Source organism: Danio aesculapii, chromosome 6 (assembly GCF_903798145.1).
Source record: "Danio aesculapii chromosome 6, fDanAes4.1, whole genome shotgun sequence".
NCBI lineage: Eukaryota > Metazoa > Chordata > Actinopteri > Cypriniformes > Danionidae > Danio > Danio aesculapii.
The window spans coordinates 35,339,089-35,355,953 of NC_079440.1; the positions used below are offsets into that span (position 1 = coordinate 35,339,089).

General features: G+C 35.8%; 2 protein-coding genes across 2 annotated transcripts in view; one reads left to right on the forward strand and one right to left on the reverse strand.

Annotated features, from left to right (window-relative positions):
- The window catches only part of zc3h3 (zinc finger CCCH-type containing 3), a 143,198-nt gene extending 137,663 nt beyond the window's left edge, over positions 1-5,535 (reverse strand). The window contains exons 1-3 of the mRNA XM_056460077.1: positions 5,482-5,535; positions 2,921-4,340; positions 1,683-1,879 (exon numbers count right to left, since the gene is read on the reverse strand). Coding sequence (XP_056316052.1) covers positions 1,683-1,879; positions 2,921-4,340; positions 5,482-5,527 — 1,663 coding nt within the window. The 5' untranslated portion in view covers positions 5,528-5,535. The remainder of the gene's footprint in view (positions 1-1,682; positions 1,880-2,920; positions 4,341-5,481) is intronic.
- A 93-nt stretch (positions 5,536-5,628) lies between these two features.
- Positions 5,629-15,631, forward strand: cyldl (cylindromatosis (turban tumor syndrome), like). The gene is made up of 15 exons (XM_056460078.1): positions 5,629-5,846; positions 6,011-6,650; positions 6,758-7,045; positions 7,739-7,820; positions 7,919-8,082; positions 8,183-8,333; positions 8,475-8,610; positions 10,559-10,669; positions 10,812-10,903; positions 11,132-11,198; positions 12,411-12,549; positions 12,831-12,939; positions 13,064-13,182; positions 15,109-15,319; positions 15,402-15,631. Exons 2-15 carry the CDS (start codon positions 6,216-6,218, stop codon positions 15,584-15,586), a joined length of 2,289 nt encoding a protein of 762 aa, XP_056316053.1. The 5' UTR covers positions 5,629-5,846; positions 6,011-6,215; the 3' UTR covers positions 15,587-15,631.
- Positions 15,632-16,865: the final 1,234 nt, after the last annotated feature.

Below are 16,865 nucleotides of genomic sequence, written 5' to 3' on the forward strand. Positions count from 1 at the left end.
GTGGAGCTAATCCATATCCCCAAGCCACTTGATCTTTGACACAGAATAATACAGCATAATATTATTCATCTTAATCACTCAACAAATTAACCAATAAAGTATCAAATTATATAAATATCACAAATGCCTTCAACAGACCATAAAATCACTATGTAATTCTTAACCACTATGATCACCACGGCCACATGGTGTCAGTAAATGCTAATATGTGTGTGAGTGTGTGAGTGTGTGTGTGTGTGTTTGTGTACTGCAAACGGCATTCATTTCAGAAAGGCTTGAATAAACTCCACCACTAATACATGAAATAAACATTTTTGACTAATGAGCTGTATTTCATCTTCATCCAAGTCTGTCTCTGTCACTGACTGCTGTTTATCTGACGTAACGCATGATGAAAAGCAGACATGCACGTGGGAATGGTGGGCGGGGAGAAGCAGCTCCTTTGGATTTAAAGCCACAGACTACAAAAAACAGCTACAATGTACTCAGACACAAAAATGGACCGATTCCGGAAGATAATAAATTATCTGATCAAAATACCCATTTTGAGCTGAAACTTTACAGACACATTCTGGAGGCACCAAAGTCACCAAAGGCTTAACTTACATCGTGTAAAAGGTGTCAAATAGGTGCCCTTTTAAAAAATAAAATGTGCAGTTAATTAACACAACTTCAAGCCTCTTGTCACATAATGACATACGCATGACTGCAAACTCAATCATGATTAATGATCTTTCATCATCAAATAGCAAGTATGCAATATTCCAACAAAATTCAACGCGGGGCTGATGACTGATAATCAAAGTGATTCTTAAAGCCCTGTTTGACCTACAATCTAATCGCCAGTTATGTCAGGTTATGTAATAATAAATAAAATTAAAATGCAATGTGTTGTGTATAAACAGTTGTTTCTATGTACAAACAGTGTCAAACAGTGATGGAAAACACGTCAATTGATCAATTGGAGAAAAAAAAAGGCTCATCCATGCAAAAGTCCAATCAAGAAGAAAAAATCCTGACACTAGTAGGTAATACAATATTTAAGAATGTACAGTATTATGTATACTTATTATTAGTAAGTAAACAGGTTGCGTGTTGCATCTATCAAATCCTTGACACTGCATGCAAATAAGGACCCAAGGTATAGCATTGAGCAGTAAAATATAAGCAGTGTGATATAAGGCATAACCTACTGTAGGATTACATTTACACATTACATTCAAACGTGTATGACATCCTCTGAAATTATGAAACCATAGTTGAATCTAAAAAATTTCACACACACACACACACACACACACACACACGCACACACACACACACACACACACACACACACACACACACACACACACACACACGATGACACCGAAAAACTCAAAGGAAGATTTCCATGACCAAATCTACATTAAAACTTACACAACAGTACCCACTGTACTGTTCATCTTTGCTGCATATTTGTTTCCATGGGAACATAAAGCCCATCTTAACCCCTCTCTGAGGAATACAAACCAAGCAGCGATAATGAATTTCCAGAGGTTGTTTTGTGTTAATTACCAATTAAGCCAATTAGTCACAGAGGGGGTAAAAACAATCTGTGCGTTTAAAAAGGCAAAGGTGGAGCTGCATTGTGATTTGAGAGTTGCAAAGCATTTGGTGAATGTGCAGTCATAGTAACTGACCTGATCTTGAGGTCCCTAATGAGGTGGAGGTGAGAGAGAGGCGACGGAGCTTGTGCCTGCCAAAGGAAACCAGCACTTTGGGCTGTGCTCGCTTGGTACCGGTTGGACTCTTCACCTGAGCGTGTGTCCTCCTCCACAAGGAATACCGACTCTTTGAAGTCTGCACATTGGGACTGTGTCTTCTCTCCAAGCAGGGACTGTTTCAAGACAAAAATGCATTAAATAGGAAAAAAAATGAATAAAAAGTGTTAATAAATAGTTTGTGTGTGCTTGTTAGCTTGGTTCCTTGTCAGTTAAAAAGATTCAGTTCGATTATCAGTTCAACTGAATGTAAACAGGGAACAAAGCATTAAGTTACAATGTGCTGCCATCTAGAGGACAGTTTAGTAACAATTTTTTTATGCCACTAATAGACGTTTGAGAATATAGGCAATTATTCTACAATTTAAAATGATCAAATTCAGAATATTTCTATGCATACTTAACATTTGTATTGGTTTCATTTATTTAAATGTTTTAGAAAAATAACGACTATCATCATGCATCATTACTATGATTTACAGAGACACTGGAAACTATTACTAGTAGGGGTAATAATCAAGAAAAAAAATATAATATAATTAGAATTTAAATACAAAAATTTAGAACACAATTTATAAAAATAACCTAAATACTAGTTAATTGTATATTTAAGGCTATATACTCGCTCTCCTTCAAAGCACTGGGTTTTTTTTTTCATTTTTTTCATCATTTTGTCATTATGATTCATTCATTCTTTCATTTATTTTCTTTTTTTTTGGGGGGGGGGGGGGGTCGCCACAGCGGAATGTACCGCCAACTTAGTCAGCATATGTTTTATGCAGTAGATTCCCTTACCATGATTTAAATCATGGTTTCAATTAAAATAAAGCATGACTACTTATTCTTTCATATTTTGCACAAGAATAAGTACACATACAAGCTGCTTTAGATAAATAAGTATGTGTGTTGTTTTGTTTTTATCTAAATACATCTGCTACACTGAACGATCCATCTGTAGCATTTAACACAATTGATTTTAGGTGTGTTTATTTATTTATTCAGACAAAACAGTGGCATTTATCAGATTATGGAATTAAAATAACTATTTATTATACTAAGCTGGCCATTCAGTTTTAATATTTGTGCATCCCCAAAAAAATACTTCATTCTCTGCTTCTGTGGTACATTCCACAATATTAATGGAGCAAAATACTCACTTGCTAGGAGATCGTCTGATGATCTTCGTTCGGCTCCTGAGCTTAAAGGCGCCAACTGACAGTGTGGCTGTAGCAGGGATATTAGGGGACAAGACGGATCTCTTTTCCCCCTTTTGGCCATTGTTGTTAGCAGTCCACCGATACACAGTGCTCTTATGGGTCGTCCTTGAAGATGAATTAGATGTATTTGCAGTGGCATTTTGTCCAGCTGCCTTCCAGCTATATCGACTGGTATGACCAGCATGTGATGTAGTGGCAGCACCAGCTCTAGACTTTTTTAAAGGCGTCACTGTCATAGTGGTATACTTCTTTTCTTTCTTCAGTCCCTCCAGTCCACCTTGAAAAGTTCTTGCAGGGGCTTTAAGAGATTTTGGCGAAAGGGGTTTGCGTGGCAATTTCACTGGAGTGTTTGCTTTCCCAGCTGTTGACGAAGAGCAAGATGAAGACACCCAAGTGTACTTTGAGGTTTTAGGAGCTCCGGGGGAATTATTAGGCTTGCGAGACACCCTCTTATTAGAGCTGGAGGCTCGTCTGGTGGGAATCGTCCCAGGAGATGATCCTGAGGTCAGTGGCTTAGGTGTGCTGTTTATGTTTATCGCTTCTTGGCTTTTCACCCAAGTAAACTGAGATCTCTTATGGCATGGTGAGGCTACACGAGTTGAGTCTAGCTTTAACTGGGGCTTTACTGGACTCACCGAAGCCTGAGACTGAATGTTAGAGGCAGAAGAAGGGATTGAAGAATCTTGATTGGCAGATGAGATTACAACAGTCCTATTGGATGAGGTAGTAGTGGGGAGGTGTGGTTTGACTTGAAGCTGAGCTGCAGGTTTGACAGATGAAGGAATAGATGGATTGTTCGCTGCTGATAATGATTTTAAAGTGGGTTTTATCTTTCTTTCAGACCCCGATGATGAAGTCGAGTCAGTTGTTTCATTGGTAGATGAACAGCCATGATGAACTTTTCCTGTTGCAGACAAAAACATTGTCCTTTTTGTACTCTCTTCACTTTTCTTGTCTTTTAAAGCGTCACTTTGAACACCGTGGGAAGATGGTGCAGCTTTTCCCTTGGTTTGTTCAGGCTGCAGCTTTTTAAATGAAACATTGTTGCTCCCAATAAGTCCAACATTACTCCCAGCAGCAGTGGCTCCAGATGTGCTGATGTGGTGAGGAGGTTGGTTTACAGCTGAATGGAATGAATGACTCCCAGATGCCCTGTTGGTCTTGTTGTTAAGCGAGTATGTTTTCCTCCAGCTGCCAGAAGAATGAGCCCCATGTGGCAGTGATGAATATGATTGCGTGTAGTGCGAGGCTTGGCCCCGAACTTGGCCCCGGCCACTCCTCAAACCACGTCTGGGATGACCCCATTGGCCAGCCCTTGATGGGATGTCACCATGGGTACTTTTATAGTCATTAATGAGGTCTGCAAAAGTCAAGAGGAAGTACGTGAAATTACAGCAGATTATGTAAAAAAAAAAAAGTTAATAAGATAGAATGCATAGGCATCACATCAGTTTAGATTTTCTGAGATTCTGAAATATAAGACATACATTTAAAAAATTGGATTTCTAAATAAAAAACTAGAAAATCCACACCTGAGAGAACAATTCATGCTAAATCATAACATAAATTTGTATTCATTTAAATCTTCTAATCATATTTGATCATCAACTTTTGATTATCATTTTGAACCAATCAACTGTATGTAATCATATTTTGTATTGATTTATATAATTATTGCATAAAGGGTTATTTAATCCTATATTTTTTTGTTACTATACTAATGTATTTATTAATTGACCTAAATGAAAATATTATTATTTTTTATTTTGTTTAGTATTTTATTATTTCAACTATTTACTCACTAATTTACAATTTTGTATTTGTTTTATTTATTTTTTTGTTTTATAAAGTTTTATTTTAAAACTTATATGCATAATTATATTTAAATCCTGGTCATTATTATGTCATTAAACATGTCTATATGCCATACTGTCACAGACAATTTATGCAATCATGGTGTCAAAGTTACATTAATGAAGTTTTCATCAAAATCACTTAATATGAGTGACGCATTCATCAGCTTCTAAGAAAACACATGTGACAGCATGTCTGAAGAAAACAAATAATAGCAAATTATTAAACTGTATGTTAATAATAAATTATTACGCAGAAACGTCCATACATTTCTATGACTTTCAATGAAATTCTAGCTTACAGTTTTGTTAATTTAACCTTTAATAAACAAGTTATTTTTTGTAAAGTTCTACGTTAACCTAACGTTAGTGACAAAGTTTCTTGATTTATTGACTTGATAACATTATGTATAACAACAGTTTTATTAATGATGTAAATACATGATATTACATTTATTACAGAGATTACAAACACATAACCGAGGTGTTAAGGTGTTAACGTTATTGTGTGCAGCGTTATCTTAGCTTCAGGGAATAACCGTTAACGTTAAATCAGCCACGTTGTAACTGAACACTTAATTCAAAAGGTTAATGTAACAACTGTCAAACTATAGTAATTCAACATATAAATACAGAAACCACTCTTACTTTGGAGCTCCTCTATTTCTCTCTTTAGCGCTTCACGTTCAGCCATCTTTACACCAAAACACGACTGTCATAAAACTGCGACGCCGGCAGTGATGACGTATACAAACAACATCCAATCACAACACGGCTCTCAACAGGACTCTTTACTTTTGGTTTTGCTCGAAAGCACTTCCCCTATCTTTACAAAACATAAACAGAATGTCAGGGGGTAGTTTAATTTAGAGCTGCATTATAGACTTCTCACAATCACTTTATTATCTTTATTCTAGTAAGCTTTTAAGCGTAGTGCATATGTGGAGAAAGACGAACAGTTTTGAGTTCTGCTGAGTTTACTTTTTTAACAGAAATCGAAAGTATTGACCTCGGTAAGTAAAGAGCATAAACTCTTCGAATGTTTGTGAAGTTTAAAAACAAGGCTGAGATGTTATTTTTTATAAGAAATTATTAAATTATACTATGTCAAGTGTTTATTTATTATTAAAACTCGTTTTAAAAAGTATATAGCAATTGCCTGCTTATTTCTTTACAGGGTGTCTACACGGCTCAACCATCTATCAGTGCAGTTGTTTGAATCACTTATTTTTTATTACTTGGAATTCTTTGAATGACACACATTATTAACATGCATTATTCAGAGGAAGTGAGCAAATAAATGAACATTGTCCTCGCTGGAAACGCTGCTGTCAACCTGAAAGCTTGATATACTTCAGTTTTCCAAGTGACAATTTCAAGAAATGGCCGCAGCCAGCAAGAAGATATACTTCATCATCACTGCCAAACCTCCTCCACCAAATAGCTTCATTGATGCTGGTGAAATATGCTTCATAGATAAACAACAATATGAGTCCAGGCAAAGGAGACAGGCTACAGACATTTTACCTGTAATTCGTATGGGCAGGACAGTTGAAAATGAACTTGATAAAGTTCTTCTGAAGCCACTGAGCATCAGGGCAGCAGAATTACTGCTGGCTGTTGAATCTAGTGAAGAGAGACTGTTGACACTGAAGCATCAGAAAGATTTAGATGAGGCCCTAAATCTGACCATAGGTGATCGTGTTTTTGTGGAATACAATGGGGAAAAACTCAAAGGTATAATTCGATACATTGGTAGTATTATCAATTACAGCAGTAATCCTATAACAGGAACATTCTTTGGGGTGGAACTACAGGTGAGTTGTTTTTGTATATGAAAGTGTGTCTGTATTGTTGAAGTGAGAACAAAGGTGGAGCAATGCAAACGGTTTTTATGAAACGCTCTACCCCCTTCTGTTCATAGGGGGAAGACAAAGGAAAAGGGCAAAATGATGGTTCCTTTAACTACAAAACCTGCTTTAAATGTCCCAAAAACTCAGGAGTTTTTGCTCCTTTTACAAGAATCACACCAATTGATCATAAGCCATCAGCACCACCAGTATCAACTCCTCTGCCTCTATTGTCCATGACATCTAATGAGCCTCTTGATGTTGGAGACAGAGTAATCTATTTTCTTGAAAATAATCCTCACCATGGCATGGTTATGGATATAAAGAACAGCCAAGATGGTAAAATGGTTCTCATATCTACTGTGAGTATTGCCTTTTCGTTAGAGTGACTCAAATGAATAATTAACCCGAAAATCAATTGTGGTTCCAAGCCTGTATGATTGCTTTGTTTAGTAGATAAATGAATAATGACAGCATATTTTTGAGAGAGTGAACTTTTTGAGACACTTTGCCTACATGTTAAGACAAAACCAAAACTAGACTGGTATGATCATACAAAGTCCAAAAATGAAAGTTAATCTGAATGTTCTTATAACCATATTAATAATAACTACATGTTTTATAATAAGTTAATGTTTAAGACATCTATTTTATTCTAACAAGTTTAAGGAACAATATTGGAATCACTTTTCGGCTCATTTTTTGTCATTTGCTGAACAATAAAAGCATTGACAGCCAATCAGAATTTATTTTTTTTATAGAGCATCAAACATATAAACTGACAAATAAGCAAAGTATTTATTTGTAATAAATAGAACAATGCTGAGTGTTGATGTGGAGGCAAATATATTCATCAGAGTAGTGATAACAGTTGTTTTTGGTGTGAACCAAGTTTTAGACTTGGATATACAGTATACTACATTAATCTTAAAATGCTCAAATTTATGGTCAGCTCTATTTAAATTGATACTAAATTGATGCTAAATTCATATGATGAGCTTTTGTATAATGTTATTCAAGGTAAGAAGGATTTATTAAAATGCTTCTTTTTTCAGGATAAAGATGAAGAGGGCAAGCAAGGTGGAGAGATATTAATCCCACTGGATTGCACAATGAAAGAGGAGTTGTTAGATAATGGTAACCCATATGTTGTGTAATTGCATTTTTGTGTACATTAACAGTGAAGAATGCTATACAACAATAATTGCTGTTTTTCTATTTAAAAAAATTACTAGATGAAAAAATGGACACTTCACAGAACCAAGAGATGGGAAGCGCTTCTGATTCAGGAGGAATCTCTGTTGGCTCCCTAGTGCAGTATCTGGACAATAAACTTGGAATTGTCCGCTGGATTGGATATCTACCTGATTTTTCTGAGAAGAGTGCTGGGCTGGAAGTGGTAAATTCTCTATGTACTAATTCAACTGTTGTCATCTTTTGACAAATAATCAAATAGTTAAATTAATTTAAAAAAGTGAAATGTATGTATTTTGTGTTAGGAGACAGGCAGTGGAGTGTGTGACGGAAAATATAAAGGAAAACAGTACTTTGACTGTCCTTCTAAAGGTGGTTTATTTGTAAAACTGTCAGTTTGTCGGCCTGATGATTCTGTCTCTGGTGCAAATGAGAACAAATCGAATGGATACATTGGTAAGACCTGTTTATGTGGTAAGCACTCACCTATGGAGACAATGTGTCAAGTGTTGAGTAGTAGAAAGTGAAAGGCCAATCATCCATTACATACTTCAATGGAACTTTACTTGTGTGCCTTTTTTTGTTTTCTCTTAACAGATCATGATGGGGTGTCTGTGGAAGTAGAAAATGTACCACCTATTAGAACAGAAGATGTGTCACAGCGATTGATAGGCCAGAACAAGGGCATTCAGGGTCACTGCAACTCTTGTTATATGGACTCTGCACTGTTCAGGTCAGAATGAATCATTGCAGCTGATCATAACATCTGATTTGGTTGAACACAAGAAAATAAGTTTTAAAGGGTTAGATCACCCTAAAACAGAAATTCTGTCATCATTTATGCACTTTAATGTCTTTCCAAACACTTCAGACTTTTTTTCGTCTTTGAAACACAAATAAAGTCATGAACACTCTCCGAATTGCTAACCATAGAAAACATTATAACCATCTGTTGACATCCTGAGTCATTCACGAGTTGAAAAACAAACTCAAAAAACAAACTCAAAAACCTTTTGAAAAATTGTACTATATCTAGCACGTTTTCAGTTGTGCAGCAAGCAAAACAAGTCATAATGTACATCATTTTATGCATGCAAGGATTTCCACAATGGCGGCGTGCTTGTGGAGATATGGAGACAAGCACTTTGTTCAACGTAAGCGTAGTGGTTGACACAGGCTGGGAGGGTACAGGAATTATTACTAATTACTGCCAATTTCCCCATTGCTGGATAGATGGAAGAGCGCTATTTACTTGTTTATGTTTTGTTTTACAACTAAATCAATTTCAGAGTGTTAAAAACAGAAATATAATCTTCCATATTGCTTTTTACATTACATATACATTATCAAAACCAGCGGTTCCCAACAGTGGGGTCCCGGCCCACAAGCGGGTCTCAGCAAGCTCTGTGGGGGGTAAAATTTTAGCAGTGGACAATTAGGAGAACAATCATGTTGCCTTAGTTCATTTAATCCCCTGGCCGACCAAAAAATTGACAAATTTGTAATTCGAACTCCACAAAAAAAGACAGAGTCTCACTGATTCACCTTCAGCAGCTAATAGTAATGACCCAATCATACTGGACCCAGGTAAGGAAGCTCCAAACATTTCGGGTCACAATACTAGCAATACTGGAAACACCAAGATACTGTAGTTACCTGAATTATTATTATTATTATTTTTTTTCATTTTTTGAGTCCCTGACCCAGCCACAGTGCATTATCTGCGCCAAAGTTCTTGTTAACTAATGCATGAGATCGTCCAAATTAATAACACATTTGCAGACGACTCATCCTCAATACCGCAAGGTGTACCCAATACAAATGGCCTACTGATGTTTTGCTGTTATATTTTACATTAGGCTATTATTTGTCCATAAACATATTTAGATTTAGTAAAAAATAGTATATTATTTTACATGCCTTCTGCAAACTTATATGAGCGATTTGATTTTGACTGTGCCCTCTGCTCCTCACTGCCAGGGGCGTAGCAACCCTCACTTTTAGAGACAGACCATCTAGAAACTGGTGATTAATGATTATATGAACGTATGATCTCATACAGCCGTCCCCCCCACTTTTAAAATGTCCGCTACGCCTCTGCTCACGGCGCTTGTGTTTAAATGCATCACTTCATTTTGCGCATGAACAGCTAAATGAATGCTTAGGTTTAGTAAACATACTATATTTTGATTATTTACATTATAGATGCTGTAAAAGGAACCTGATGAAATAGAAAATAGTCACATCAATCTTTAGCCAGTGGCTGAAAAACACTTAGGTGCTTAAGTTTCCACAAACAAATGTCAATGCAGTAAATATTGTTTGTTGATTAATGTTTAATTACAACTCTAAATTAAATCTGTTTATCATATAAAGCGATCACATCTTTTCAGAAGACTTAAGATAAGAACATTAATTTAATATGGATTTTATTTTAGTTGTTCATGAAAGTTTTGAAGCATCAGAGTTTTGGTTAGAGGGATATTACTCATTAAACTTGGTTTAAAATACTTTCATTTGTCCTCTGAAGATGCACAAAGTCCTTTTGGTTTGGAATGACATGAGGGTGAGGAAATTATGAAGGAAAGTTCATTTATGGTGATTTAATTAACTTATGAAATATTTTATAATATGGGATGATCTTATATATTTTGCTTTTGTTTGTTTGTTTTTTTATCCAGTGTGTTTTCCTGTTCATCAGTTCTGGATTCTCTGCTTTTTAAGTCTATACATCACGAGGACAAAACCATTCAAGAGATCTTGCTGAAGAACATCGTCAACCCTCTTCGCAAGTGAGTTCAGCTTTGTGTCCATTGTATTTGTAAAACTGAAATTTTCAAACTGGTTTCAGTCACTCTTATGGTGCATACATACACACAATACATACATGTGTAGAACTGAATTTTAACCATAACATTTATTTTATTATCACAGACAAGGTTTTGTGTCAGCGCGCAGTGTGATGAATCTTCGGAAACAATTACAAAAACGGGAACACTGCCCCACTTACACCACAGATGAGAAGGGTACACCATCTTCTTGATGTCAAAGCTTTGTTAACTGTGTCAGATTTCAAACAGAATATTAAAGGCAAATGTCCAACTTTACATTTCTCTGCAAGTCATCAAAAAACACAGATCCAAAATATTACACAGCTGTTTCCACAAATTATTTAGATCTCATTATCTATAAAAGACCTCTTGGCTGTTTTATAGAATTACACTAAGCACAGTGATTTTCCTCCATGTGTGCAGATCCTGAAGAGTTCCTCTCTCTCATCATGCAAGAGATTCTCTTTCTTGATCCACTGCTCAGTCTCTGGTAAGGGTGCTGTTCAATGATTTAAAAGAATTTTCCAGGAGCAGGGTGTCTGCGTGGTCTTAAAATGTCTTACATTTTTCAAAACAAAATTTTAGGCCTTAAATATTATTGTTGTAGGTGTTAAATAATTTCAAACAGGTCTTACATTACCTCTGTTCAAGTAAAGATACCCAGTTGGGCCGAGATCCATCCAATCACCAACAATTCATCTCAATGAAACCTTTTTTTATATATTTAATTGTTTTATTGCAAAGAGATGCAACAAATTCTCCAAATTAAAATCTCTAATCAGAGTAAAAAAACTAAAAACAATTACTCATAATAATAACAGAGCAACATATTCCTTTACATGATCTTCCATTTATACAAGAACTATTTACAAAAGTAAGGGGGAATGGACATAATGTTAATAAATAATATTATTAAAATATTTTTTATTCATGTAAGTTTCTCTGTAATAAATATACATTTAACAATTTTAAACTTGTCATTAAAAAAACTAAACACTTATGTTGAAAAGGGAGTATTCAACTAGAGTTTTCTTGTTTTGAAACAATAAAATATGTGGATAAGACATAAGTACATTTTTGTTTTTTGTGGCATGCAAAAAAAATTCCATTGGCCCAACTTGGGCCATTAGCAAAAAGACTTAGTGTTTAGCCCTGTATAAGTCTTACATTTCATTCATAATAGTATTAAAATGGTCTTAAAAATTGTTAAATTTAACTTGATGAACACACAGAAACCCTGAGTACGAATAGAAAACAAAAGGAATTTGCAATTCACAACTGCTATCTATACATATTTATAAGCTAAGATATTATTCAAAATATACTAAACAAAATAACTCTTATTTATCACACCATGTTTCTGTTGCCCATGTGTATTTTAGCTACATGTTGGAAATACTGAAATGAATTAATATGGGGTTCAGTTTACAAAAATGGTAACATTCATGATATTCAGTTTTGCTATGGGTTCTTGAAAGTAATTCAGTTAAAGAATAAAATTCTTGACCCAATTCTTGAATCATGCTACTAATTTTCAGAATTTGTTATGTATAATGTCTTATTTTCCTTTGGTTGTCGTTGTTGTTGTTCATTTTTAACAGAATACCATTAGTTTAATTTTATTTATTTGTGTATTTATTGTTTTTGAGTGTTTATGTATGCATGTATGTGTATGTATAATAATTTGTTTACCCTTTAACAGCCAATCAGGAAGTAGACACAAAGTGCAAAGCTGTTACTATTATCAAATCTTTATGGATTATAACCACCATTTAGTCCTGCCAACAGTTCAACAGCTACTAGAACATTCTTTTTACAGCAACAGTCTCAAACTAGCAGAGGTACAGTATCAATTCTTATTTTCTCAGTGCTTTTTATGTAACTGACTGTTTCAAGTACTGCTTTCAGTTCTTTATTTGTCCTTTTTTGGTTGGACATTCCCTGTTTGACCTGCAGAGAGTGCTGTATCTCTTTGTTTAAATGTTTGGTTTTTGTCACTTGAATGGAACCAGTGTTCCCAATAAGTGTCTTTCCTGACATCTAATCGAAATAGATTTTTACAATCTAGATGTATGAATTATTGTGTGATCTTTTGTTTTGTTATTTGTCATTATATCTACAGGTTCCTGCCTGTCTGATTCTCACGATGCCTCGCTCAGGAAAGAGTTTTAAAATGTTTCCTAAAATCATTCCTTCTACTGAACTGGACATCACTGGTCTTCTCGCTGATAGTAACGTCTCTTCAACATTCAAACAAATATTAATGTCCTGGGGCTTTCCTGGTTGTCTATTTCGTAGTTCCTGTGTGTTCTGTTAAGTGGTGTGAGGTGTGTGTTTATGTACATTTGTTCATAGGTCCTCAGCAGTGTGTGTTGTGTGGTCATCTGGCAAATGAGGAGTGCGCTGAATGCTTTAGAGACGCACTGTTTAGTGATACAGGATTCAAATATTTCTGTTCCAAATGTTCCACTCAGGTAAGGTTTTAAACATGCGTATTGTTTTTAGATTTCTGATTATAATATAATATATAATAATAGATTATAATAATAGTCACATTTTTTAAAAGTAGTTAAATACATAAAATGTAAAAAAAAAATTTGTGACAACAAAGCAAAATTTTAGATTTCATTACTTCACTCTTCAGAATCACACGATCCTTCAGAAATCATTTTGATAAATCGTTCTTAGTTATTATTATCAATGATTATTTATGCTTAATTATTAATAATGATTCTTATAGTAATGATCACATTTTGAAATGTATATAACAAAACCTGATGCTATTTCACTTTTGGTTAATTTAACAAATGTAGCCTTGATTGGAATGGGGTATTAAATAAAAGACATAAAAAAAAACTTGATGATGTTTTAAAAAATGAATTATTATATTAATTATTATGTATTAAGTTTGCATATGATATATATGTGTATTATTAAACTGACAATGTATATGCAATACATGATATAAACAATATACACTCACCAGCCACTTTATTAGGTACACATTACTAGTACCGGGTTAGACCACCTTTTGCCTTCAGAACTGCCTTAATTCTTCGTGGCATAGATTCAACAAGGTACTGGAAATATTCCTCAGATTTTGGTCCATATTGTCATGATAGCATCACAAAGTTGCTGCTGATTTGTCAGCTGCACATCCATGATGTAAATCTCCCATTCCACCACATCCCAAAGGTGCTCTATTGGATTGAGTTCTGGTGACTGTGGAGGCCATTTGAGTACAGTGAATTCATTGTCATGTTCAAGAAACCAGTCTGAGATGATTCGTGCTTTATGACATGGCGCGTTATCCTGCTGGAAGTAGCCATCAGAAGATGGGTACACTGTGGTCATTAAGGGATGGACAATGTCAGCAAATACTCAGGTAGGTTGTGGTGTTGACATGATGCTCAGTTGGTACTAATGGGCCTAAAATGTGCCAAGAAAATATCCCCCAAACCATTACACCACCACCAGCAACCTGAACCGTTGATACAAGGCAGGATGGATCCATGCTTTCATGTTGTTGACACCAACTTCTGACTCTACCATCAGAATGTCGCAGCAGAAATCGAGACTCATCAGAGCAGGCAACGTTTTTTCAATCTTATATTGTCCAATTTTGGTGAGCCTGTGTGAATTGTAGCCTCAGTTATCCATTCTTAGCTGACAGGAGTGGCGCCCGGTGTGGTCTTCTGCTGCTGTAGCCCATCCGCCTCAAGGTTCATAGATGTTGTGCGTTCATAGGTGCTATTCTGCATACCTCGGTTGAAACGAGTGGATTTTAAGTTACTGTTGCCTTTCTTTTAGCTCAAAACAATCTGGCCATTCTCCTTTCCTCTGGCATCAACAAGGAATTTGCGCCCACAGAACTGCCACTCACTGGATATCTTCCTTTTTTAGACCTTTCGTTGTAAACCCTAGAGATAGTTGTTCATGAAAAGCCCAGTAGATCAGCAGTTTCTGAAATACTTAGACCAGCCTCTCTGGCACCAACAACCATGCCACGTTCAGTCACTTAAATCACCTTTCTTCCCCATTCTGATGCTCGGTTCGAACTGCAGCAGATCGTCTTGACCCAGTCTACATGACTAAATGCATTGAGTTGCTACCATGTGATTGGCTGATTAGAAATTAGCGAGGAGTTGGACAGGTGTACCTAATAAAGTGGCCGGTGAGTGTAAAAAAAATGTGTAATGATATATGATGCGTGCAATAAATGAGTACATTTAATTATAATAATACAAAATTAAAACTGTGCGTAATCATACTCATTCGGCTATAAATGTACAGTAGCAGTAATAATAATTACCAATAAATTTCAGAATAATCAATGAATTTTCCTACTTTATTTTCAATATAATATCCTAAACCATCTTGGAATTGATATTTCTGTGTAGGTTCACTCTCACCAGCAGCGTCGACACCACACTCCCAGCAGTCTTCATCTTCCTCAGGGCTTCTCTTACTCTGATTCACTCACGCCTCCACCAGAGAAACTGGAGCTGTTTGCTGTACTGTGCATAGAGACCAGCCACTACGTCTCTTTCGTCAAACATGGACCTCGGGATACTGACTGGATCTTTTTTGATAGTATGGCTGACCGTGTTGGTAAGTAAATGTGTTCTCAGTGTGAGTTCACACACATTTAGTGGAGTAGAACATTCAGTACACTTACAGAACCTGTTTGCAGGTGAAAGCAATGGTTATAATATCCCCGAAGTGCGTGCTTGTCCTGAGGTTGGCCAGTATTTGCACATGCCTTTGGCTCAGCTGGCAAATCAAGTGCCTCGAGAAATGGATGGTGTGGCGAAACGACTCTTCTGCGATGGCTACATGTACCTTTACCAGAGTAAGAGCATGTCTCTATATCGATGAGTGAATCTACTTTACATGTACAATAAACGAGAGTGTGCAATCCGATTACATAAGACTAGATCTGTTCAAGGGAAATTATGAAACTCTATGGTTCTTTGCTTCATATTTGAGCATTTTAAATATTTGAAAAGAAATATTTACACTGTTTTAGTATTAATTTCCTGTATTGCATTGGCAGGGTGGTATATACTCTTTAAGTATATGGTATATATTCTATACATTGAAGCTTTTAGCAATTAGGCTGAGATAAAAGTGCCTTGTATGTATAAGAAATAATAATATAATAATTTTATACTCTTTAATGTCTTTAAACCCCCCCCCCCCTATTTTTAATTGACTGGGTGGGCAGTATACTCTTTAAACGGCTAATATATAATTAAGAGATTTAGGCTTAAAAGTAATTTCCTGAGATTTTAACAGGTTTATGTGTGTTGAACACCAATTAAGACAACATTAGCATCTGTTAGCTTTAATTGTAGGGAATAACAGTGATTTCGAGCTCTCCCGGGGTTTAAAATCTTGGGGCTGTGAGTACTCCAATGACAAGTTGGTGTCTAATTATTAATTATGAGATTGAGTTTTGTTATCCTATGAGAAGAGGCTACTTCTGAAATTTTTGATCAAGCGGTGAGACCATTCAGTAGTTAGGTGTTGATTATAGGTCTCAGTGCTGGTAGTGTTGTCTGTAGTACCAACTGCTAGGATTCTCTACTAAAATTTTTAAAGATGTGAAGATGACAGCAATTCCATTTTTATTTTGAGCACTGTTGAGTGGATTATTGAACACTGCTGATAGGCCATTGGGTTTACGTGCTCAACACATATGACTGTGACTGTCTCTAATGATCACCGGTTTACCAGAGCACTACATGGACTCTGCTGCATTTGAAAACTGCATCTGTCAGCTGATCCATCAGCAGATTAAAGCCATGTCCACGTGTACACAGGTATTTTTGTAAAAGTTTCCTGCCCTTATTTAAAAAAAAATTATCTGTCCACAAAAAAATACACTTAGATGCAGGTTAAGGGCACCAACAGGTGGCAATAAAAGCCTTTTATGCTGGGTTCACACCAAACGAGGAATTAAGTATTGAGTGCATTCAAAGACTATAGAATACACAAGACATATCACTTGTATAGTTTTGAATGGGGAAAATTGTAAAGGTCAAAATGGCGAATAAAGCCCTGCCTACTCGTACAGGAGCCAATCATCGATCGCTATAGACTGACATTTTTCTGGGGGTAAGGTCAGTTCAGACGTGTGCTTTTATGAGAGTTT

Excerpts from the sequence above, each read along its gene's own strand:
- cyldl (XM_056460078.1), top strand. The coding sequence starts at position 6,216 with ATGGCCGCAGCCAGCAAGAAGATATACTTCATCATCACTGCCAAACCT. Across the intron at positions 6,651-6,757 it reads TCTTTGGGGTGGAACTACAG|GGGGAAGACAAAGGAAAAGG; the intron begins GTGAGTTGTTTT and ends TTCTGTTCATAG. Across the intron at positions 13,183-15,108 it reads GTTCCAAATGTTCCACTCAG|GTTCACTCTCACCAGCAGCG; the intron begins GTAAGGTTTTAA and ends ATTTCTGTGTAG.